This window comes from Mercenaria mercenaria, chromosome 10, assembly GCF_021730395.1.
Source record: "Mercenaria mercenaria strain notata chromosome 10, MADL_Memer_1, whole genome shotgun sequence".
Lineage (NCBI taxonomy): Eukaryota > Metazoa > Mollusca > Bivalvia > Venerida > Veneridae > Mercenaria > Mercenaria mercenaria.
The window spans coordinates 16,538,068-16,564,854 of record NC_069370.1 but is presented as its reverse complement, the minus strand read 5'-3'; the positions used below and the strand labels follow the sequence as shown (position 1 = coordinate 16,564,854).

At 32.7% G+C, this 26,787-nt stretch overlaps 1 protein-coding gene across 6 annotated transcripts in view; it reads left to right on the top strand.

The window, feature by feature from the left end:
• Positions 1–26,787, top strand: part of LOC123560920 (semaphorin-5A-like) — a 113,762-nt gene that overhangs the window by 37,028 nt on the left and 49,947 nt on the right. For all 6 annotated transcript variants that reach the window (XM_053552337.1, XM_053552338.1, XM_053552336.1 and 3 more), the window contains one exon: positions 22,602–22,788. In XM_053552337.1, the coding sequence (XP_053408312.1) occupies positions 22,659–22,788 (130 nt within the window). In that variant the 5' untranslated portion in view covers positions 22,602–22,658. The remainder of the gene's footprint in view (positions 1–22,601; positions 22,789–26,787) is intronic.

Below are 26,787 nucleotides of genomic sequence, written 5' to 3'. Positions count from 1 at the left end.
AATCATGAAACCATGATGACGAAAACGAGATATCATTTCACATTTTAGTGCTTAATTAATCGGGGAAAATGGTAGGGAAAAGGAAAGAATATTAGCTTTTGGACAGGTTTAGAGTCGCTTTTGAATTGCTTTTCAAAATAAATACTTAGAAAGGTAAAGATAGGGAAGTAAAGATTTCAATAAATAATTATAATGTACATTTGTTTGTAATGTAGTAAAGCATTTTCTAAACAAAATCCAGAAAAAATGAATTTCTTAGTAATATCCAAATTCACACATTAAATTTTATAACTTTAAGAATATATTTTACATTTATATTTTTAATGTGTTTGGCTTAAACTAGTAAAATTTTAAATGTTCAGAATAATGTTTCCATTTACAAAGACATAATGTAATGAAATAATACATGTACCAATACCCACATCACCATGAAATTCCTGATAAATCTTCCAAATATATCTTCATAAAATTTATGAGAAGCTATTCCATTCCCATAAAATATATGCTCAGTATTAACATTTGCATGAATTAATAATAAGCAGAATAAAATTCAAAACAGGTAGACCATGACTGCATGGCTCTCCCACACTATCTAGTAACTGTGGTCTATAACTGTGGTCTACCACAATCTGTCATGTTAACACTATATCTGGCAAGTTCCCACCATTTCTATGTTAAAAGTCAGTAATGTTTGTTCATCTTTGAGGTTCATGGTGTTTTAAAAAAAGGATTAATAGGAAAGGCCGGGAATGGGTCTTGGCGAGCCGGGAATAATAAAAATCTTGGCAGTTCAGCATATCTAGTGCTTAGTAACCAAATCATTGCACAGTAAGCACAAGCATTGTTGTAACAAGTTTAACATGACTGCAGGTGATTATTTTGTTAATTTATTTGAATTCTTGCTGTGTTATTTATTCATCATAGTGAAATACGATTTTTTTTGTTTTGTTCATATTAATATCTCAGCACTGTTTGGAGTTACTGCCCTTGAATAACTCAAAATTACAAGAATGCATAGTGTCTGTTCTTTAACTCCAGTGTTTACCAAACTGGGTCACAATGTTTATGGGCATATAATTTATTATGTCGACCAGCTTTGATAACCATTCAGATTGTCGGTGTTGCTAAACACTTGTAAGCATTGTTGTAACAATTTAACATGACTGCAGGTGATTATTTTGTTAATTTATTTGAATTCTTGCTGTGTTATTTATTCATCATAGTGAAATACGATTTTTTTTGTTTTGTTCATATTAATATCTCAGCACTGTTTGGAGTTATTGCCCTTGAATAACTCAAAATTACAAGAATGCATAGTGTCTGTTCTTTAACTCCAGTGTTTACCAAACTGGGTCACAATGTTTATGGGCATATAATTTATTATGTCGGCCAGCTTTGATAACCATTCAGATTGTCGGTGTTGCTAAACACTTGCAAGCGTTGTTGTAACGAATTTAACATGACTGCAGGTGATTATTTTGTTAATTTATTTGAATTCTTGCTGTGTTATTTATTCATCATAGTGAAATACGATTTTGTTTTTTTGTTCATATTAATATCTCAGCACTGTTTGGAGTTATTGCCCTTGAATAACTCAAAATTACAAGAATGCATAGTGTCTGTTCTTTAACTCCAGTGTTTACCAAACTGGGTCACAATGTTTATGGGCATATAATTTATTATGTCGGCCAGCTTTGATAACCATTCAGATTGTCAGTGTTGCTCTGAGTTATTGCCCTTGAATTACTAAAATTTGCAAAACAGTTGACTTAAGAGAAGTTCTTATCCACTGTTATCAAACTTAGTCGCAATGTATGGGCATAATAGCTCAGACAAGTTTTGAGTTACTTAAAATAGCAAAAGTCAACAGTGTCAGCATATTAAGCAGTTCTTATCCATTGGTCACCAATCATAGTCAGAATATTATTGGCAATCAGGGCCATGTTCAATAACCAGCAGGATAGTGTTTGTTGTAATCCTGAGTTATGACACTTAAACAGTTCAAATTGAGAAAGTAGACAGCAATTTCATGTAATCTGGTCAACAAGTATAGTATTCTAAAAGTCAAAAGTAATTTGCTGTGGAGCATGTATAAAATTGGGACTTGGCACCCTTGTTGAAGTTAAAAAACATTTAGCTGTTTGTTTCTGATCAGTTCTTCAGTTTGCTTTGCACCAACTACAGGTGGCCTTTATGTTACAAAATTGGTTGACTACTCAACTTGATTGCGAGTTCGAACCTTGTTGGGGCTACAATACCTCAAGAACTTGATTTGTATTTCCAGAAAGCAGAATCATTACTGATTTAAATGAGCTGAAAACTGCTTTCATAATGAAGGAGGAAGGTGTGTGAAATGGTACATGCAGACTGTACAAGAGTCAATAACAAATGAATTGGGTTTATCTGCTCTTGTCATAAATTTTCAAGTTTGTTCAATCATTTGAAGGTTGTATTCGAATGCCAGAGTAAATTGAAAGAAGAATGTTTTATCAACATAATTTACCATTTTTACGTTCGCAGCCGTCTTCATTAAAGGGTGTATTACCTGCTAGAGCAAACATAGTATGTGCATTTTTGCAGTTGGTATACAAAAGGTTATAAGATTTTATCACTTTAAATAAAGTAGGTATGCAAATTCATTAAGCATATACAAATACGTTTCACAGATGTTTGAAAACCTGTAGAATTTAATATTCTTCTTCACATTTATTAAGAAATTTATTTGGAAATTTATTGCAATGTATGGGGTAAAGCACACACTCTGGTTTACAAAATTGTATTAGGTAATGTTGTATACTGCCAATATTGAGATTTGGCAGATTCCTTTCACCCAACCTGGCATACAATATTTTGTGGTGTTGGGCAAATTCCTTTCATCCAACCTGGAGTACAGCAGTTATGTAACTTTGTATGGGGAGAAAAAGTTTAGGCTTGCTTCTTAAACAAATGCTCCTATACATGCTGGTCATGTGATTTGACTTATCTCTTGGTTATAATTTTATAGTATGGCTTATATAATTTGTTAGAATAAGTAAATTGGATCCTCATTTTGCTGTATTTTATATTTTATCGGTATTGTGTTTCAAATTTTCAAAGATTGCTGAAAATTCAACTGCCAAGAGAATTGGAGAAAATATATGATAAGCGGCTTGCCTATCATGGAGAGTAGCACGTTGAATGTCGGGAACCAGCAGTGCCAGATAGTGGAACAAATGCCTAGCTGGCTACCTGTGGAGAATTAAAGGTCCAATACTAAGGAAAGTGAACATTTTAATTTCTTTAAAAAAGCACAGAAACTATTTCATTTTATTGGAAAATGAAAGTTGGTATGTAGAAATTCGAAATAAATCGCAGTATATGTACAATTATTTTTCTATGAAGTATGAAGAAAGTTAAAAAGACCTGGGGGGTCATTCTGTCGAGTCATTGAAATTTCAACATAATACACATACATTTCTTTGAGTTCCAAAGACCTTCTGTAAATTTTGACCTGCCAATCTTCATTATTTAGTGTCTTGCAGAAGTCTATGCACTGGCTATGAAAAAAATTGCCAACTCACTTTCCCTTAGTAATGGACCTTTAAAGTACAATGTATTCCACAAACTGAAGCAAAATTGTTTTTGCATTAAGAAAAATGGAGACCGCTTTTATAAACAATCAGGAAAACACAGCTTAAAGTGATTATGAACTTGTGTAAAGAGATAAATTATGTAAATAGTTACATCTGAGATGCTTAAGTATGCTGAAATCATTAATATACATGTTGGACCAGATTGCTGCATTTTGCTGTTGCATCAGTCCATGACTTACTTTGTATCAATCCACAAAATTAAATCCTAGAAAACAAGGAAAGTTCAATTCTTTTATCTGGATATGTGGAAATGAGCAAAAATCATATCCAAGGGAAATAGCCGTTTTAGGCAAAACCAACATATTTCATACCCACGAAATTAAATGAATATGATCAGGTTTTATATGTTTCATTGCCAAGAAAAATAATATTTTACAGATTTACAATGTTAAGGTATACACAATTATAATAACGTCTTGAACGGTGTTAAAAAAAAGTGTGAAGAAACAGATTAAGAAATACACTGAAACAAATTTACTGTGTGTCCTTATTTTTAGCAACTGATTAATGCATTTCCAAATTAGAAAATGAATTCAGCAATAAAACATGTTAAGGCTTATCAGCAGGTCACATGTTGTTAGAAAAAAATACAAATTTGCCTATGCAGGTTCCTATTTTTTAGTGGAGTAAGCAGTTTTTGTTCAATGTTTTAAACCCTTTTCATTTTCATCTATACCTTTTCATTTTCATCTATATTTTCATTGCAAAACTTTTCGTAAAATATTTGAAACTTTTTTGTAAAGGTATATTTACTTAGGCTGTTGCCAAGTATGTTATAAAATTCATATTAGCAGAGACACCCTCTAAGTTAAGTTTATTGACCTTGATATCTTTGTTATTGTACCTACATAAATTAATTGATCTTAAGAAATTTCAAAAACGGCTTTTTCACATTGAAGAGGCTATATATATTGAGGAATTACTATATACATAAGCAACCAAATTAAAAGTCTGACACTATTTACTCACCATGAAAACTTGGGCTTATCATAAACCTAAAAATGTACCCAAACCAAAATGGCGAGCTTAATTAAGCTTGCATTAAGGTCGCAGCAAGATTGCAGTTGCAATCTTAACAAGCATGCAGCAAGATTGCGATTGGAACCATCGCAACCATAATTTAAGCTTGCGCAAACTAATTTGCGTGCTTCCAGCAACCTATTTAAGATCTTGCAAGCTTGTAAGGTTGCGCATGCTTGCGATTGGAACCCTAGCAATCTTAATTGCGACCTTGCAAGTTTGCACAATCATAATAAAATTGCAAGCATGCGCAATCTTGCAAACTTACACAATCATAACAAGATTGCAAGCTTGTGCAATCTTGCAAGCTTAAACACACTTCTATGGGTGTAGACTAAATCATTTGCCTCCTGCACCCTTGTAATCATATCAAGGTTGCCTGCAAGCTTGCAAACTATACTATCTTCCTAAACCTTTCTTAGGTTTGTGAGACAGTTTTAATAATGTAAGTCTAAAAATTTAATTATATACTTCCTTCAATTTGACAAACTGCACAGTTTGTAAAACTTTCGCACTTTCATAAAACAATATTTTTAGTGCTAAGTAGATGAAGATTTAACAGTCACGGACAATATTTTTTTAAAACAACTTATTTTTACATAAAAAGTTTAATTTTAATGGTTTAACATATTACCTCCCTTTTATATGTATCAGTGAACTAAAAGAGTTTTAAAAAGGTTACAGGATCGCAAGCTAGTCGCAATCTTGCAATCTTAAATAGTCTTAAGATCGCAGGATGCCCACTGCAAGCTTGCAAAGCAAGACTTATCTGCAAACTTAATTTCTTTCGCAAGCTTAGTCGCAACCTTAAATAGTATTAAGATAGCAGGATGCTCGCTGCAAGCTTGCGAAGAAAGACTTCTCCGCAAACTTAATTTCTATGCGAGCATCCGCAAGCATTATATTACATAGCTGCAATCTTTTTAAGATTGCTGTAAGCTTGCGCAAGCTTATGGCAAACTTCTAACAAGCTTGCCGCATGCTTGTATTTTGGTTTGGGTATATTATTATGTCCACTCAGGCCGCAGCCTGAAAATAGTTCATCCTATTTGCACATTGACTAAAATTTATGATAGACATTCTTATGTGTTGAAATCGCAATGTACTTTTACTCTTTTTTTTTTAACTATTTGTATAAAATTTTCTCGAAAGTTGATATTTTTCTGAAAGTCATTTTGGTTGCAAACTATCCTTCTCATTGTAATGGCTTTTGTCATGATGCAATGCTCTTTGTGTTCAAATTGCATGTGATCTCAAACATTTACGTTACTTTCGTTTTGAATTTCAAATAACTGTTGACCTGGCACATTTGTACGTTTAGATACTATTGTCATTTTTAAGGAGACACAAAAACCCTATGTCAAGTACTTGCAACTTAATTTAACGTGTAAAGTGTGCCCTTTCACAATTGCGGTCGCAGGGATTATCTTCCGATTAAAACATTCCTTCAGGTAATATATCGTGTAACAAGGGTCCTCGAAAGCTGCTATAAAAACCTTACCCCCATCGCGTAAAAGTTGTTAAGAAAAAGATTTATTCCCATCACTTTAAGTTTCGTGTTACAGCTGTGAAACTTGATAGAGGTTAGATATAGAGCTTTAAATTGGCGGCACTCTTATCCTAATAAGGTCGGGATTCTTTATTAGCCGTCTATCAGTATATGGTTACACTGCCTGCGGCCTTAAACTGGACATTCAACTTGATCTTTTTGTTGATTCGGTTTTATTGTTCAGTTGTTAAAAACGTTTATGGTCTTTCATTTGTAGCTTGACACGTTTTTATTTGAAAAAAAAATTCAACTTCAAATTCAGTATTTTGTCCTATTCTGACACCTGATGTTTAGTTTTGCTTAGATCTGAATCTGCGATCTAATAGTTAGAAAATTGCTGACCTTAGGTCATTCATTTAAGTTCTTGTAAAAGTTGACATTTTGACAATTGCATCCCTTGTATTCAGTTTTTCCTCACCAGGACAAGAGAAAAATATTAGCAATACTGTAAAATCAGATACTTTTGTGACGTTAAAAGTTTGCTATATTTGGCATTGATGATTGTTCAGATGTTAGAATATTAATTAGCAATATATGACTACCTTGTGAAACATAATCTTTTGCAAGTATTTATTTTTGTGAGGAGGCCGAGACGCTGAGGAAAGTTTTTACATTAGTTGATAGTATCGAGGGGGTGTTTGGCTAGGACTAAATGAGCCTAAGATACAGCTCAATCAGTAACTTAAAAGGGGCCATACTAGTAAAATTTTAAACCAGCATATCAATTGATCTAACATAAGGGTAAAGCATTTTGCCTTAGTTTAATGATAGACTTGAACTTTGCCTTTATTGATAAACTTGAACTAAAGGAGATACATCCATTTTACCTAATTAGCAGCACAAATTAATGTTGTTTGATCCTTGGGAAACTTTTTCATTTACAGCAATTATTGCAGAATTAACTTCAGTGGTAGTAAGATTTAAGCATTTGCTTCTATAGTTTTAGATGTATAATCCTGCTTTTTATCTATTTGATACCAATGTAAGATAAAAGTAAGGGTATTTACCAGTGTTTAGAGTACTTGAATATAAGACATTCTGACTCCATCAGATTCTAACATTTGATATCGGAACTTTAGCAGAACAGGCTGTAATACCCAGCATTCCAGTATATCAAAGGACTCTTCCTTTTGGAGGTAATTGTTTGAGCTCTTCATATTGGAGATAATCTTCCAATTGTTTGAGCTCTTCAAGTACCTTGGCAATTAAGTTTACAAATTAACTTGTCTGATAGGGCTATACCACCTGTTTGAATGTAGAGATCTGAGTGTTGAAATGAAAATATTTGCCACAATGATTGGGCAAATATTGACATTGAGTTTGTGCTATCTTTGGAGTGGTTTGTCTTGGGATAAAAATGAATTATGACAGTATGGTATTGTTAATTTTGATTTAGAGTCGTCTTTCATGCAAATTTTGACCTCTTTTCCGATGTTTATGTACAGAAGTCAGTAAGTTCAGCACGAAAGTATTTTTGATATATATCTTAGATGAATTATATTAGATAGTTTGATGTATATATCAGAATATACAGTTCGGTGATAATCGAATATAATATGCCGTGTTTTTTATCTATGCTAATTATATATTTGTAGACAGCTTTGCAATACATCAAACTGATATCAGACGTCATTTGTCACTTGTTTGCAGATTTTAAATGAGTTATGAAAGAAAAAAGGTGTTTGCAGCACACATGATTTCATATAATATTTAGCCTGCAGAATCTGAATGCAGTAACATACTGTGAAATGGGGATTGCATTTCATAGATACAGTGAAATTAAATCTTAACAAGTATGAGTTTCACTTATTTTACCCATGAATTAATGTCCCTACGAAACATCCATTTTTTTCTTAAACTGTAATTATTATCTTTATGCTAATGGGATTAAATGATTTCACAAAATATAAGAAGTTCAGTATATATGTTCAAGGCACAACATAAACATTTAAATTGGTTAATGGAGAACAAATTACTTACAGACATGAAAATGGTAACAGAACATGCCTCCTATCTCCACAGTTAATAGAATTTTTATACACAACCCCCAAGACCATCTCGGCTAAAGAGATGTAGTAATTAAGACAAAATTTGCAAATACAACTGTAAAATGATGTAGTAGTTTAGTTATTATTTATTTAGACAAAATTTGCAAGTAAAGTAATGTAGTGATTATTGATTTAGAGAAAATTTGCAAGTGAAGTAATTTATGTAGTGATTATTGATTTAGACAAAATTTACAATTGAAGTAATATGTAGCAATTTAGACAAAATTTGCCAGTAGTTTAGACAAAAGTAGTTCTTTAGGCTAAATTTGCAAGTAAAATAATGCACAGATTAATATAGATTGACGTGTTGAAAATCACATGATAATTTACCACCCTCAGAATTTTCTTAAGTTTCTTGCCCAAAGGACTCTCATTTGTTTTTTACCAGTATTGAACAGTAGCCAAAATAACACAATGTTGAAAAGTTTTTTATTCAGTTATTATATAGCAGTAGAGCTGGTATCATGTCAATCTATACTGGTTACTAGCCTGTGGTGTTTTATAGCTAGTTAGATAGTGGCAGGAGGTTACATCTAGATCAACACCTTACAGCATCTTTACATGTTATTTCTTCACACAAATGGTGTTTTATTCTTACATATAATGTTTAGGAAAGATTATATCACATTTTTGTTGGTTTTTTGTAATTTTTTCTGATTTGTCCCATTTTTTTTGCAGCCAGGTGCATTTTGTTCTTTGTGTCTGTAACTTTTATAAATAATGAAAAAGTAATCAGACAGAATTACATAATAGAGGAGATGTTAAAGATAGTTGTGATAATGGTCCTTTAAAGTTTTGAGTAGAAGAATAAGAAGGTAAAGCACAGGCATTATAAAATAACAATAAAGAAGGTTTTTATGTCTTTGCATCAGATGAGAATTAATTCTGAAATCCTATGTTTGCAAGATAGCATTTTTGTATTCAAAGTTGTGGCTCTGAAGAATTTGGGGTGCTTTGGTTTTAGATTTGTATTTGAGAGCATACTTTTTGTATCTGATTGGAACTGGAGAAATGAGATATATGTCTTTAATATATTCCATACCTCCCAGACCACAAATACAGTCAAACATGTGTATAAATGTCCACCTGTGAACAATAACCACCCTGTTATCAAGATATCTGATTCAGCATTTGCAGAATATTTTAACCCCTGTATATAATGATCACATGTGAACAGCAGCCACTCTGCTTATCAAGATAACCATTTTAACATTTGCAATATATTTTAACCTGTGTATAGTGACCACCTTTAGATAATGTCCATTTTTGGCTCGGTCAAGTGTTGTCATATAGTATACAGGTTTGCCTGTATTGAATGACTTGCATGTTGTGTTTGTAATGGGTGTAAAGTTTCAGCACTTGATCTTTGCAAATGAAATCATATATATAATGTCTAAGTACTTGATACAACATATAAGATTTATTGTATCTAAAATAGCAACCCTCAGACATCTTGTTTATTTCAAATGTTCCAGTCTCCTGGTGATGCCGGCTTATCTGAAAGTTATACAAGGTGCTTCCTCAAACATTTCACTTTCAGTGATTCTGGCACACTTTCCTTATTATATGATTAGATATATATATTCACAATGGAACTTCTCAAGGATGTATCTGTTAATCATTTTGCGCAGTGTAAAAGTACAGCAATATTTTCTCTGTGGAAATTGTTTCATGTTATATTATCTAATTTAGAAACTCCTCTATATTTATGAATTAATTCATATTATACTCACAATTTACTATAATGACAAAAAGCACATGTTGTACCTAGATATAATATTTAATTATAATTTCCTGTATGGATATACATAAGCAAATATCATTGAAAAGTACGAATTGCATCATACAGATAATGAAGGTAATTTCATTAAGGAATGGTTCAAGAAGTTGCATTAACCAGGTTAAGAGAAGCAGATGTTCATGCTGAAGATTTTTTGCTGAAGTCCCGGAAGCTGTGGCATATGGAACTCTTCTGCAATCACACCCTCACATAGCACCTTATATAAAAACTTGTTTTTTCCTGTAGGAAAATCAAATAAAATAAAATCTTTAAGAATATCCATTGCAACCATACTGAGCACAATTACAGACTGATTATAACGTGTCTGTTCATGAGGGGGTAATCAAACTGTGCATCACCCTTTACCACATCCCCCCAACTCCTCCAGCACAGTGGCTAAAGTCTGTCTGTTATACAAAATTAACATTTAAGCTCCTAAATTTATAAAATGGTCTATCATTCAATTTGGGCAGTACCATTTATTTTTTGAATGGGTTTTCGCTGGAACTTTACAGACTGAGTAGCAAACAGTGCAGACCATGATCAGCCTGCATCGATGTGCAGGCTGATCTTGGTCTGCACTAATGGCGCAAAGACAAAATCACTTGCTGCCAGTTATGGCTAATAGACTCCATGATTCTAAAAGACTCCAAAATATCACAACACTGAGTTTAGTTTATGGAGATTCAGATGAGTTTTAAGCCTCTTAACGAACAAGATGAAATAAATGACGTAAATGAAGGTAAATCCATGTCCGGTTTGGTCTTTCTATATAGGCGCTGTGACTTCAAACATTTGACACTGAAATCTGTTGTTATTGTATGTGAGTACAAGGAGTCTGGTATATTTTTAAAGAAAATCAGGACTTCTTTCTTCAGTTAATTTCCTGTGTAAGAAGCTTACTGATTGATGTGCCAGGCTGACAGGGAATGTGCTATTGTCTGCAGACTTTTACCACTGTAAGCAACTGGTAATGTAGATTTGCGGTTGTAATTTCAATATTATTTCAGTATAAAATGATGGTACAAAGGATAACATTGATATGATAGGGCAGTGTTAACAATGATATGATGGGAAAATTCACCAGGTAGCAATAGTATGATGGTACAAAGTATAGCAATGATATGATTGAGTAATTAAAGTTGTAACAATGATATGATGGTGCAATACATTACAGTGAATGTAACACTGTCAGTGATGTCATCACTGCAGGAGTCAAATCCTTGTAATTTGGATTTAGTTTGTATTCACTTTTGGATAGTGGAAGAAAAATATGCTCAAGGCATGCATTGTCTCACAATTTAATAGTTCTACGAGAACTATTAGCCATGCTATAGTCATAATATTATGAAGACACCTTGTATTCTTAATAGCAGTAAACTGGATATATTGTATCTCATCAAGATTTTTAAACTGTTATTCATGTATTTGATTATCATTTCCAGCTATGTTTGATTATTTTATTAAATGTAACATTATCTTTTGGTTTTGCTGTAAATTTTATGAATGATGTTTATTTTCATAAGTTTGGTTGATTTTTGAGATAAGACGTGTTGACTTTGCATTTTCTTGTTGTGTAGTTAAGTTACGATGTTTTCAGAAAAAAAAAACAGTTACTAGGTTTTGACTTTACAGCGGCAAAATGTTAGTGAGATGCCATTATGGTGTTATACTGGAATTGGAAACAATGTTATGCAGGCATAAAGCTGTTTAGGAAGTGGGTAATAATGTTTCAAGGGGGATGAGGGATGCCACCCTAATCAAAGTTTCTGCAAATTGGTGAAGCTTTGACTGCACTGTTAGTGTTACCGGTTGTACACAGTGTATAGAATTGTTTTGCTCATCACCCATATGTTCCATTTACTGTTTTCCCCTCTGTTAAAACAAAGCTCTTATTTATGTTTACTCTTCCATCAAGATCGTAAATGCCAAGTCTGCAAGAATTTTAAACAGCATTAAAATAGATGCACTGGCACTTGATGCCTTTCATATGAAGCATTTATCTTAATCCATTTAACTCCAGAATTGTTCTTAGAATTGTCATGTTCAAGTGCTTGTGCCAGTTTAACAGAAAGTGAAGGCACATAACTGCTGTTGATTTCACTTTATGATAAGGTAGAAATGTAACAGAAAAGTAACTGAATGTTACAACAAGATATTCCTTGAATTCAGTTTGCCAATGCTGAAGTTGCAGTTAGTGACGTTCCAGACATAAACCATTGGACAAAGTTACATTTTTATGCCCCGCTTCGAAGAAGGAGGGGTATATTGTTTTGCAGATGTCGGTATGTCTGTCGGTCAGTTGGTTTGTAGACCAATCCATTTCCGGATGATAACTCAAGAGCGCTTGGGCCTAGGATCATGAAAATTGATAGGGAGATTAGTCATAACCAGCAGATGACCCCTATTGATTTTGAGATCAGTAGGTCAAAGGTCAAGGTCACAATGACCTAGAACAGTTAAATGGTTTCCGGATGATAACTCAAGAACACTTAAGCCTAGGATCATGACAATTGTCAGAAAGGTTGGTCATAATCAGCAGATGACTCCTATTGCTTTTTAGATCAATAGGTCACAGGTCAAGGTCACAGTGACATGGAACAGTTAAAACGGTTTCTGGATGATAATTCAAGAATGCTTTGGCCTAGGATCATGGAAATCGACAGGGAGATTGGTCAAGTCCAGCAGATGACCTCTACTGATTTTAAGGTCAGTAGGTCAGAGGTCAAGGTCACAGTGACCCTGAACAGTTAGACAGTTTCTGAATGATAACTCAAGAATGCTTGGGCCTAGGATCATGAAAATTGATGGGGCAGTTGATCATGACCAGCAAATGACCCCTATTGATTTTGAGGTCAGTAGGTAAAAGGTCAAGGTCACAGTGACCCAGAACAGTTACATGGTTTCCATTCGTTAACTTGAGAATGCCTGGGCCTAGAATAATGGAACTTGATAGGGAGGTTGATCATGATCAGCAGATGACCCCTATTGATGTTGAGGTCAGTAGGTCTAAGGTCAATGTCACAGTGACCCAAAACCGTTAAACAGTTTCTGAATGATAACTCAAGAACGCTTTGGCCTAGGATCATGAAACTTAATAGGGAGGTTGATCATGACCATCAGATGACCTCTATTTATTTTAAGGTCAGTAAGGTCAAAGGTCAAGGTCACATTTACCCAGAACAGTAGAACTTTTGTATACAATGACCAAATAATTTCTGTTCCTTGTGCAATTACTGAATGCATCAAGGGGGGCATTTCATGTTCTACAATCTCTTGTTCATCCAGTTTTTGACACAATTTGTATAATTGAATAAATTGAAAAGTAAAATTTCATTATGTTTTACTGAATCAAAGCTAGGTGTTCAGAATAACATTGAGAAATAACCTGTTTTCAAGAGCAGAAAAAATGTTCTAGTCGTACTACTCTGTGCCTACAAAGCCAGGGGTTGTGACGTCTGAGTGAGGACCCCCAATAGTAATTTACTAACAATGCAATTAGTGTCCTCAGTATGAGTGCTTTACTCTTGGCATGCTGAAGAACATGGGAGCCTCAGGACATGCAGCATCTTCTGTATCTTGAGCTATCCTTCTACTAAATTATAAACAGTCTTCTAATGGAGTTGCTCATATGAGCTAAAGATGGTGACAAAAAATAACCTTTCAGACACCCTGGTTTTGGGCTTGTAAGTTGTAATAACAATCAACTTCTCTGTGGCCTTGTAGACTATTTCTACTCTTCCATTGGATATGGTCACTGCATTTCAGGTTATATTTCAAAATGATATTCCTGTCCTATCTCATTGTAGTTGCATGTAGAACATGTTTCTTTGTGTCAGGTACACGTGTTACCTCCTAGACTACATGTCTATATCTGATTGGTTGACATGCCTTGCAATGACAGGATGATTATGTAAGTTTGTTTGTTGTGACATTTCAGTAAGGTTTTATCTTTTCTGGAACAAATTTTTTTACATCATCACCACATAGTTTATATGTAAAGGTCCCATTAGATTTACTGTCTTCTGGAAATAAAAATTGATTTTACAATGAATATGCGATGAAGTCTGGCTTTACATATGAATTAAGTTGCCAAGAGGTATGACCAGGAATATTGCTAATATCCATGTAGATGTCCTGCCTAATTATTATATTAAGAACATTTCTGTTTATTATATTGGTATTAAGAATCTTCATATGAAAACTCTGATTAATGAGGTTTATAATAAACCTATTTATTTGTACTTAATAGTGTGAGGAGTGTGTCTGTGGCCTCATTATACATGGCAATGTCCTCAGTAACCTGTGTTAGTACCATAATATACCAGTGATTGTTAATAATCTGGCAAATGTTTGAGTATTACCACAAATTGTGTTGTGGGTTACAATAATAATGAATAACACACACCAGACTGGTATAATATTTGCCTAAGCATATAATATGAAATATATAGAGCTGTTTTGTAACCTTCCACAGATATATGGTTATTTTCATTGCATTAATGAAAATATTTTTAATGCCTTGAGGAAAAAGGAAAAAACATAAAGATGTTAAAAATGATAATGATAATAACAGTGATTATCATAATGATGATGATGATAACAACGACACTGCTGCTGCTGCTGATGATGATGATGATGTTAATGATGATAACAGTGTAATCAAATCAAAAGCTGACATAGCAATTTTCAAAAGCATAGTTTTATATGTTTCATACATAGGCCTTTCAAAGAAATCCAGATTGTAGAGTACTTAAGGTGCAGTAATTACTGATTAATTAATGCACATTTCAGAATTGCTTCATCATGATTGCCTGAGGGTTGCTGATTTTTCTTACAAGCATTCTTATGGTACTTTAACATATATCCTCAAGCCAAAACCAACAGGAAAAAAATCCAGATGTAAAGTCCTGATCTTGCTGATATATTCAGTGTATCTGAATCTATAATCAGGCTAATAATTACATCATCACTTCATCAGATTTGGCACCCTTCCCCACCCACTTGATAACAAAAATCATAATCTTTATTAACTGGTACAAGAGGTGATGTGCGGATAAGAAAAATGATTTTTTTTTTTCGCTATCAAAATTGAATCTTGATGTGTTTCTTTGGACTGCCCTTATGAAAAACCTTCCCTATTGTCAGTGTGTGGTCAGTTTATGTCCAGTGTGTTTCCAGTCAATAATACTCTAAAATCCAGTTACTTGCCAGCCTATTTCCATAGCTGACAATAAACTGATCCAGTGTGTTGCCACTTAATAACCATCATGTGTCCATGTGCTTGTCAGCTGATTTCCAGACCTGAAAACTAGCTGTAAAATTTAACTTCCAGTCTGCTGTCAGTTTATATACAGTTTGTTGTCAGTGATGTTTGTAATGACGTTTTAACAAAATTTCATTGATTTTTCATATAAAACTATTTGAAGGAGCTAAATTATATAGAGGTATCTGGAAATAAACACTGACAACAATCTGGCAACAAACTGGTATGCAATGTCAATCTGGCAACACACTGGATACACAACTGACAACAAGCGGCTTTTTGGACTTTCCAGTCTGTTGTCCTTGTATTGTCAGTGCACAGCCAGTCAACTGGAAATATTTTTCTGACAACACACTGGCATATTGCCAGTGTGTTGTCATTGTATTGTCAGTGTATAGTCAGTCACAACATGCCAGGCTCTCTTACATGGACAAGAGAAACACTGTAGCAAACTGGAATCATTATTTAAAGTTTTAACTAAATTCCTTTATGCAGTACAAAGTTATGAGCACTTATACATTAGTGTTTTTTTTGTTTTGGGTTTTAACGCCGTTTTTCAACAGTATTTCAGTCATGTAACAGGGGGCAGTTAACCTAACCAGTGTTCCTGAATTCTGTACCAGTATAAACCTGTTCTCTGTAAGTAACTGCCAACTTCCCCACATGAATCAGAAGTGGATGACTAATGATTTCAGACACAATGTCATTTATCAAATAGTCACGGAGAACATAAGCCCCGTCCTAAGATCGAACTCGCGACCCCATGATCCGTATATCGACGCTACTGAGCTAAAGATGGACTAGTATCCCAATATATCGCTTACTACTCAGTGTTACTAATTTTTTTACTTCCCCCTAGGAAAATTGTCTTTATTACCATTGTATTGTCATAGCATTGTCAGTGTATGGGAAGTTTGTTTCCAGTTTAGTGTCAGTATATATTTTTTTCTATTTATCCTTATTAATGTTCAATATGAATTTTAATGTGACTTAAAACCTTCATTTGCTTGTGACTCAATTTTAATACAAATTCAGATTTGCAATATTTCAGTTATCAATAACATAATATTGAAACCAAAGGAAATTTGACAAAGATTATGGTAAATCTGCAAGTTTAATTTTACAGGGTAGTGAAAATACATGACTTTTAAAATTTCTGTATCTGTTTAGCAAAAATACTTGTTGCGGACAGAATCTGTGTTACAATGAAAACAAGTAACTGTAAAATGATAAAAAAGTACCTTTACAATGTGCCCATCAGTGCTGGAAAACTATTGAAAACTGAAAATAGTTTTGGAGGGAAAAATGCAACACTTGGCCATTTTGATAAGGTGTCGTGTAATATTTGTTTTGCTGTGAAAATTGCTAAGATGGGTATATTGCCAGTGTATTGCCATTGTGTAGCCAGTGCATTGTCAGAATCTGCTCTGAGTAAATTTATATCCAATGTACTGTCAGACAGACAGCCAATCCATACAATATTGTCACTTATGTAATTTTTATCTCGATTATTCAAAGAATAGAAGTTATTGGACATGCCCCTATGTTTTCTTTTCTTTTTTTTTTTTTTTTTCTTTTTTACAAAATTATAGATTGAAACTAATTACACACTTGTTAAATGTCATGACCTGACATGTACTAAGCAGGTCCCATAACTATACTTTTTTCCAAAATTAAGCCCCTTTTTCCACATAGCATTTTTTGCTTAAGTTTTTGTATGCAAGCTGGTATCTCAGTACTCATTCAATTCGATTATAGAAATTCTGTTTTTTATTTCCAGTTTCTTGCCATTTTCCTGCCAGATTTCTTCCAGACACTGGAAACAAGCTGACAATATTGTCAGTGTGTTTACATGCTGATTGTTATGAGCCAGTTTATTGTCATATAGTTTGCAGATTATTCCCAGAAACTGGAAATAATATGGAAATAGTGTCCATATTATTTTCAGCTAAACTTTTTTTCTTGGAAGTTTGTTCCCATATAGGAGTCAGATTATTTCCAGTTACCTTTTTTTTTTGACAGACTGTTGCCAGATCATTGACAGTTACCTTGCAGCTTAATGCCAGCTTGTTTCCATATTTCATTTTCGTAAGGGTGGTGTACAGGGATGGATTTATCATTATGATGGAATCAGATTATAGCAGGGATTTATGTTTGCTGTCATACATATGGTATGGTCATTATTAACACAGTTTCTTTCCACATATATGCTGTTACAGCAAGTAATATGTAGTCTCTATAATGATTTCATATTTTATCTGTATTTTCTATAGTATTTATCATAGCATTGCCATACGTATTTTTGTTTAACTGTGCACATGTATGTATTTTTGAAAGTTTATTTAGGTAGATAATTACATTACTATTATCATTATTATTATTATTATTTACAGAAGTTTTCAAATACAAATGAAAAGTAAAACGGTAGTTTAGTATTGCGAGACGAAATTGCCCACGCAGAAAACAGTTTGTATATAGACGTGAAGACATTTTGGTAACCATAAGCCCGCCTAAAGATACGCTGGGTATGCTATTCATAATTAATATACCTGGCTGCAGAGTTATGATAATTCTTGTTATACAGTAATACCCCATTAATAGTGGATTACTGTCAGTTTTGTAGTGTACCATCATCAACATACCTGTGGCTCATACCTGGCTGACAGAACAGATTGCACCTAGTCTGTACAGGTCATTTAAGGTTATCTCTCTAGACGCAGACACCATGACCTTGTGGTCAACAGAGGTCATCAAAACCCTTACAGGCAAGTAAGCGAATTTACCATATTCATCCAAATAAGTGCACATAGGGCAAATAGGGGGAAATTATATGTTTCAGAAGGAGGGTAATTACATTAATTTTGAACTTATAAAAAAAAATTTGTTAGATGTGATTTTTAAGGGCTATTAATCTCTCTGCCCACAGATCATACATCAGTCTGTCTAAAAATAATAAAAAAATAAAAAATAAACATGTATAGTGTTTTGCCAAAATTGTGAAGATTTTTGTTTTCATGTAAAAACATACTGTTATACCTTGGATTTATAATAAAAGATAATTTTTTAAAAGCATCAAAATGCCTTTGTTTAGAATGGGGCTGCTACATTTTTATTTTGAACATGGAAAATATTTCTTGTTCAGATCTATTTTCAATAATAGTATTCCATGGTATTTATGAAAGGTTTATGTATTGATTACCATTGTGGAGAGTATTACTGAATCCATTGTTTTTTATTATCTCCCTTTATGAGTTTTATCAATATATCTGCATGTGCAATAATGAATGTAGTACTTCTCTAACCATGTAATTATACAAATTCTTTTTTGGACTGCTGCTCTATCTGGTTTTAACATAAAATCAAATATCTTCTTATGGAGCTTTGACATCCATGAAATAGAAGTTTTTAAAGGATTATCAAATCTTATGCCAACAAAAACAAAAGATTTTGCTGTATGTTAGAGTACTTATATTACAGTTCTGAATACCTAGGTTTATTTAAGTGAAAAATCTTAACTGCACCACCTATAAGAAAGAAAAACAAAACAAAAAAAGAAACAGTGTTTTATTTCTAATTAAAAAGCAAGAGATGTTTTTAAAGTGTGTAGAGGAGGGGTTATTTGGGAATATACAGTGATAAACAGTATTTTATTACAGCAATTTTTTCCCCTTTGTTTCATGGTGAATGTCAAACTTAAACCCTTCAAAGATGTATCAAAATGCAATTAATATCTTAGATAGTAAGTTTTTTTGGACATTGTATGTACTTGTCCGAGACCTCTTGACTCGGCATTTAAGTTGTCCTCAGTACAATTTCTTGCTGTAGATTATAGATGTCTTGCCTGTAGATTATAAAGAATAAGTGTATCAGATAGGGCTTTTTATTAAAGAAGTTATATTTTAAGTTGTGCTTGTCAGTTTAAAGGAAATGTCCAAGATAAGAATAGAGATCAAAATGAGAATAATGTATTTTTAATTGTTTATATAGGCAGTCTGACTGTCTATATAAGTGGAATACAAAAATGTAGGTCACATAAAAATATAATCTTTTATAAAGTATGTTAATTTTTAATAATCTAAAAATATATCATTTACCCATTTCTGATATAATTTCATGTTTTTTCTTTGCAACAATTTTTTTTTCACTATATAATTTTAATCTATTGGAAAAAATATTTAGGAATGTTTGCATAATGGAATTGATGGTTTTATCTTGACCGTTATCTACCATTGGTGTGCCAATATCTGTTTAAGTTACAAAACACTATTTTTCATGGGGTTAAAAGCCATTTTATATTATGTCAGTATTGCCTAGTTTTGTAAAAACATAACACATTTACTTAGTAACTACAGAATGCTCTTGCAAAAAACCAGGCAGAAGAATTTAAAAACATATGTTTATTATTAAATCACAAAATTGCCATTTCATGGAGATTTTCAAATTTTAAAGATGAAATAAATATTGATTTTAGTTTTTCATAGGAAATTATCATTAAGAAATTGGTTATATTATTAACTTTTTTTTTTCCAAAACAAAGAAAATAAGAATTATTTTAACTTTTAAAAAAAAAATTCAAAGTTTATTACAGTTAATATAATCGGGTTAAAAGTTACAACACAAATGTAAATATATATTGTAAATTCTAACATGGGTCAATTTGATCCTATTGACCTGTGATAATATTTGTTAATGTTTTATCAGATGTATTATAAGGCTTTGAAACAAATCCAGACAATTTAAGTCTTTAACTGTCAAGTGCTCTTCCAACTTTGGTATTTATTTTGATAAACTCAAGTGCCTGTTATTGAAGAATAAAAGTGTTATGCCTGACACTGTGCAATTGTTTGGTTTTCATTTAGACGGGGAAATAATAGTGGCAGAAAATTTGAAGAGTATATATAAGGATCGAGATATAAAAAGTGTAATGTTTCATTGAAATTCTTCTTTCTATTTTTTTTTTCTTCACTTGCATGCTGTAATAATGTTTTTAAAAATTAAAACATTTAAGAAGTTTTTCGGCTGTCAAAAAAAACATTATTTAAAACAAAAGAAGGAACTTATTCTTTGCTGTTACAGTGCTTGAATTGCACCACATAATTATTTGAATTTTGTTGAAAAGGAAAATGTTACAAAAGAAATATCTTTTTTTCACTATTAAAGTTAGTTTTAAAGCCACTATTATAAATAAGAGCTATAATTGAAGAAAAAATCATTTTAAAAAACTTTATTTTTCTCTAAAAGTGTTTTATGGAAATTTACTGTATAGAATAAGTTTTCTTTTCTAAGATTTAATAACAAGCTGCAAAGTTCATATCCAGGGTAACAGAACCTCATATATAGATAAAGAGTAATATAGGTATATTCTGTTTATTAGTCTTTGTGTGGCTGTATAGTCTCAGCCGGTTATATATTTACGTAGATCACTCTTTTCAACGACTTTAAGCCAATAGTATACTGGACTTACACAGCTAATGGTGTGGAATAATAACAGGATATTCCTAACTTTGAAGAGTACTTGAAGGAGATTAATTCGGATCAAATATTGTAATTGTTCAAATGTAGGTAAGAAATAATTGACAAAGTGTGGATATTTATTTTTCTCAGAGAAAATTGCGGAATCTTCGTGTAGAGACTTTGTCGGAATACTTAGCGAAGTTTTTTATTATTGAAATAATTTAACATTCAGTGGTGAGAATAATCAGCAGGATAAACTTGTATCTGTTGTTAAAAGTGTATTTGATCATGTTTTCCCCAGAATTGGATTAAAATAGAATGAAAAATAATTTTGGATGCAGACTGTAAATATTGAACTTGAGTGATTCCCTGTTACAAGTGATTTATGTTTTGAGAGCATGGTTTTGGGTATGTATATAGATTTCTTTGAGTGGAAAGTAAGTGCAATGCAGTATCAAATCTGAATTAACTAAATATGTTATTCTATCATATGAGGACAGTTCACATTATACAATAACATAAAACAGTATAGATGAAAAAAACATATTGTTTGATTCAAATGTAACAAATAATGATGGTAAAGAGGTTTTTTTAAAAAACAACAACAACAAAACAACAACAAATGTATTTCTCAATGAAATTGTTTTAATTGTTATTTCACAATTAAGTGTTTGTTCCATTATTTAAAAAACTTTTAAGACAGTATGGTTTAATCCAAAATTTCAAAACTGCATAGAATTAACCATTTTACACCCCCAAAGGGTGACATATAGTAATGGCACTGTCCACTTATATGTTAGTTTATTCATCTGTCTGAAACACTTCATATCTCAGCAGTAGCGTAACAATTTGAGGGATTCCAATGGAATTTCATACAAAGGTTAATAATGTGTCAAGGTCACAGACAAGGACCCAAGTTCTAACACTATACCTTAACGTAGATGGCGCAAACTTGCTGGAAAGGGCACTCTATTTTCAGGCTATTGTCACTTACCTGTGATATCTCCTGTAAAAACTGAATATAAATCAGCTTGTAAATGAAAAATGTGAGGCTTTTATTATGGGAAAGAAGAGCTGCATGTCTGTTTTATTGACTTATATTTTATTCGATTAGAGAGATTTATATTGAATAAACATATCTGAACCCTGTCTAAATATGGTCTGGATACTTCAGTCCAGCCTTTGCCAAAATACAATCCATTGAAGAGCTCTTGATGTACAACATAGAAAAATATATGGATGATATAAATTTGCAGTGTTATTACCTTCTTACCTTATAAAGGGAAAAGATCAGAACAGACTGACAAAATAAATCCAGGTTGAGATCATTAATACTGGAGCTGTTGTCTCTTGAATGTTTACTTTTGATCAGGAATGAAGAAGGCATTTATCGTGACATAGTACAATGTTTGTGAACAGCCAGCATTGACAAATGTTTTGTTATGTTCTTTGCTGTAATAATTGGACAACTTTTTCAAAATTAAGATTTTCAACAACTGATGGGCCTCCAGTGTTAAGTCTATGTGACTGACTTTTGTTTATTGAAAATTAGGTCAGACAACATGATATACAATCTAATTAGATATTTTCTATGCTAGAATGTTCCAAAAGATGGATGCGTCTGCCTTTAAGTCCATCTGTTCCAAAGAAATGCGCAGTCATCTGTTTTTTGTCTTGGCTGTCACCATTGGAACTGGAAAGTCACCTATTGTTGTGGATATAAATCTTACAAAATGGAAAAAAAGCAAACCTTAAACTGGTTACAATATTATTGTTATAATGTTATTTCCTTCCAATCTCAAATCTTAAGAATGATTCATTAAAGTCTGTTATATTTTTTTTTGATTTTCAGATGACATGTAGACTACCCTCAGGATGACACCTATTCTGGAAATAATTTTATTGAAGTATGTGTAAGCCAAGGAGGAGTTTTCTGTCCTTTCTTATTCTATGGTGGATTTTTGTTTTATCTCACAGTTCTGAACCAAGCCAGGAAAGTTTCCCAAGAGAATTTGACTTCAGATACACCTCTTATGAAGGTAAGTTAATATTGATGTATGGCAAGCAAATATAAAAAATCAGTATAGCTTTTTGGCTCAGGCTGTTGTTCTAAGAAATGTTTCACAAAATCCACTCCAGTTTTGTTGTAATTAAGAAATAATTTATAGCAAAATAGTGCTTTTACACTATTTATGCACGATGGGCGGTTATACGTCGGGCGTAATAATTTCACTTGGGTGCAGCCCAAGTGAAATTATTTGTACAGCGTATTACCGCCCGAGTGTATAAGTAGTGTAAAAACACGGTTTTGCTATAAATTATTTCAATTGTAATATGCCTTTTATCTAAAACAGTAGTTAAAATATAGTAGCGCTCTTTCTTGGTCGCAACAAAAACTTTGACGTCACCGCACGTTAACCCCCATCCTGTTTCCCATCTTTTTCCACCATTAATAGCAGTCAAATTATCAATGTAGAAGTTCAAAAACAACTTTAAATTTTATGACAACTAATTCCTGCAAGAAATGCAACACCTTGCAGTAATGATATGCAAAAAATGCAAGGTTGATTTAATGTTAAAGGGTAAATTTTTATTAGGATGATTTGCAAAAAACTTGTAATGCAGGTAGAAGGTAGTGTTAAAGGGTAAATTTTTACTTTCCTGTGTGGTGTACCAATGTATCACATTCAGAACTTGTTTTGTTTGTTTAGCAATCATTTTAATCAGAATGTAAACAAGATATCATGCTCTTTATCATCAAAAGATTAATTGGTGTTAGCACTTCAGATTTGTTGGATGACTATGATCTAATTGTGTCTGTACTTGCGGTTATGATGATCGAATATTGCTACTGTTTAATAATTAAATATTGAAATGAAGGTGCTGTTACCCTCTGTGATGCAACAGTATATCTATATAGGTCCTCTGTAGTTAGGGCCTGAAAACTGACTTTAATGCTCTGGAATTTTTCTTCAGAAGATATAGGGATGATCATGCTTTCCTTTTCGCTCCTGTCAAAGTGCTGTCTCATAAAGTATTGCTTTACCCTCCCGATAGGTCAATGTTTTTTTGTCGGTAGTAAAATGTCATTGACTTCCAAGACTGCAGTATTACAGTACTGTATTACAGACACTTCTTATAGCTCTTTGACTGTAACGTCAGCTGTAGTATTAACAGACTGTTGTATCAACTCTTCAATCATTTCACATACTGGTTATTTCATTATGAACTCCTTATATTGGGGATTCCTAGTTAGTGCTATTGACCAGTCTATAGTTAAAAAGATATTTGAAGGGTGAATGTAAAAATTTGATAAATAAAAATTTGAAATTCCTTTCATATGTCTGACCTTGACACTAGTTGTGACTTATGACCAGTATGCCATTCAGTTAAAATATTAACTTTTCGGACTGAATCACAGACTGTTATATCAACTCTTGACTCACAGTATCACAAATACATAGTTCAACACCTTGACTGTATCATAGACTATCATATTAACTCTTTGACTGTATCTCAGACTATTAAATTCACTTTTGAATGTTATATTTATTCAGACCATTGTTATACCCCCACCAAACATGTTTGAGGGGGGTATATAGGAGTCAGTTTTGTCGCGTCCCGTCCCGTCGCGTCCCGATATCTATTATCTCAGTTATTACCAAATGGATTTGATTTAAACTTAAAATACATGTTCCACCTTATCACCCACATCATGTGACACAAGGTGCATAACTCTTGACACCAAGTTTTCATGAATTATGTCCCCTTTTACTTAGAATTTAAGGTTAATTTTGTTGTATTTTCACTATATCTCAGTTATTACTAAATGGATTTGATTCAAACTTAAAATAGATGTTCCACCTCATCACCCACATCATGTGACATAAGGTGCATAACTCTGACACCATTTTTTTTTATGAATTATGCCCCTTTTTACTTAGAATTTAAGGTTGATTTTGATGTATTTTCACTTTATCTCAGTTACTACTGAATGGATTTGATTCAAACTTAAAATAGATGTTCCACCTTATCACCCACATCATGTGACATAAGGTGCATAACTCTGAGACCATTTTTTTTTTATGAATTATGCCCCTTTTTACTTAGAATTTAAGGTTGATTTTGATGTATTTTCACTTTATCTCAGTTACTACTGAATGGATTTGATTCAAACTTAAAAAAGATGTTCCACCTTATCACCCACATCATGTGACACAAGGTGCATAACTCTGACACCAAGTTTTCATGAATTATGTCCCCTTTTACTTAGAATTTAAGGTTAATTTTGTTGTAATTTCACTATATCTCAGTTATTACTAAATGGATTTGATTCAAACTTAAAATAGTTGTTCCACCTCATCACCCAGATGATGTGACATAAGGTGCTTAACTCTGACATTAATTTTTTATGAATTATGTCCCCTTTTACTTTAAATTTAAGGTTGATTTTGATGTATTTTCACTATATCTCAATTATTACAAAATGGATTTGATTCAAACTTAAAATAGATGTTCCACCTCATCACCCAGATGATGTGACACAAGGTGCATAACTCTGACACCAATTTTTCATGAATTATGCCCCTTTTTACTTAGAATTTAAGGTTAATTTTTATGTATTTTCACTATATCTCAATTACTACGGAATGGATTTGATTCAGACTTAAAATAGATGTTCCACCTCATCACCCACATCATGTGACACAAGGTGCATAACTCTGACACTATTTTTCTTGAATTGTGTCCCCTTTTACCTAGAATTTAAGGTTAATTTTGATGTATTTTCACTATATCTCATTCTGATTGGCTTAGAGCCAAAGGGAAATAACCTTTTTTAACCTTTGTACTGAGTTTCTTCCCCTTAAATTCCAGGAATTAGTCTATTTTTAGAAATCCTATTTTTAGATTTTCAATATTTTAGGTATTTTTCTAACTTTTTTATTATAAGTCCTATGTAAAAAGTAAAAACATTTTTCCGTGGTAACATGGGTCGGTAAGACACTTTTTTGTATTCACTTTTAGTGTATCTCTAATATTAGAGATTTAATATATTTACTAGTATTACTATACTAGTATTATACTACTATTACTTATGTGCGGAAGTCCAGGATGAAGTACTCCAAAGTATTTTTAAGATTCCTTATGGTTGCCATTCTTCTGTGACAAGACCGTATGGTGGGGGTATGAGTCACTCCTGTGACAGTTCTAGTTGTGGTTGTTTGATGTATTCAAAGTTAATTTGCTAAAATTCACTAAGTCTGGATAGTTTTGAACTGCATAGGTTTGAGTTAGCCTTTAAAACACCATGAACAGCACAGTAACAAAGATACAAAAAATCTCAGAGGAAGGGATAAAAAGTGACATTGACTTTAATGTTTTCTCATTGTAATTGAAACATTGAATGATGGGTAAATTGTTGTATCAACAGGAAGTGTCAGCTGGTCCTGAAGTGCATGTAATTCCAGTTCCTTGATTGTTCTGAAATGATAACAGCCATTGTGCATACAATTAAGTTTTGTGCCATATGTTATGTATAGTTTAGGCATATACATTTCATTGTCTTTTCATTTCATCTTTCCTCCCTCTGTTTCCCAGAAGTTGTCTTCAATACAGGGTCAAGTATTAATTTATGTTAAATAAAAGGTACACAAACATGTCAACACGAATTTAAAGCTACATGTATATGCTATTCAGAAGTTGTTTTTTGTTGTTTTTTTTTTCGGGTCGTTATTGGCATTTATAATACCCTCAGCATTATTCAAAGATGTGACCTCAAGATAGATATATGTCTGCATCTTTACCACTTTAAATCAGTTGGGTTTTACTTTAATTTAGCATGATATACCACACTTAAAATCAGTTGGGTTTTACTTTAATTATGCCCCCCTTTGAAGAAGGAGGGGTATATTGTTTTGCAGATGTCGGCCGGCAGGTCGGTCGGTCGGTCGGAATGTAGACCAATCCGTTTCCGGATGATAACTCAAGAATGCTTGGGCCTAGGATCATGAAAGTTGATAGGGAGGTTGGTCATCACC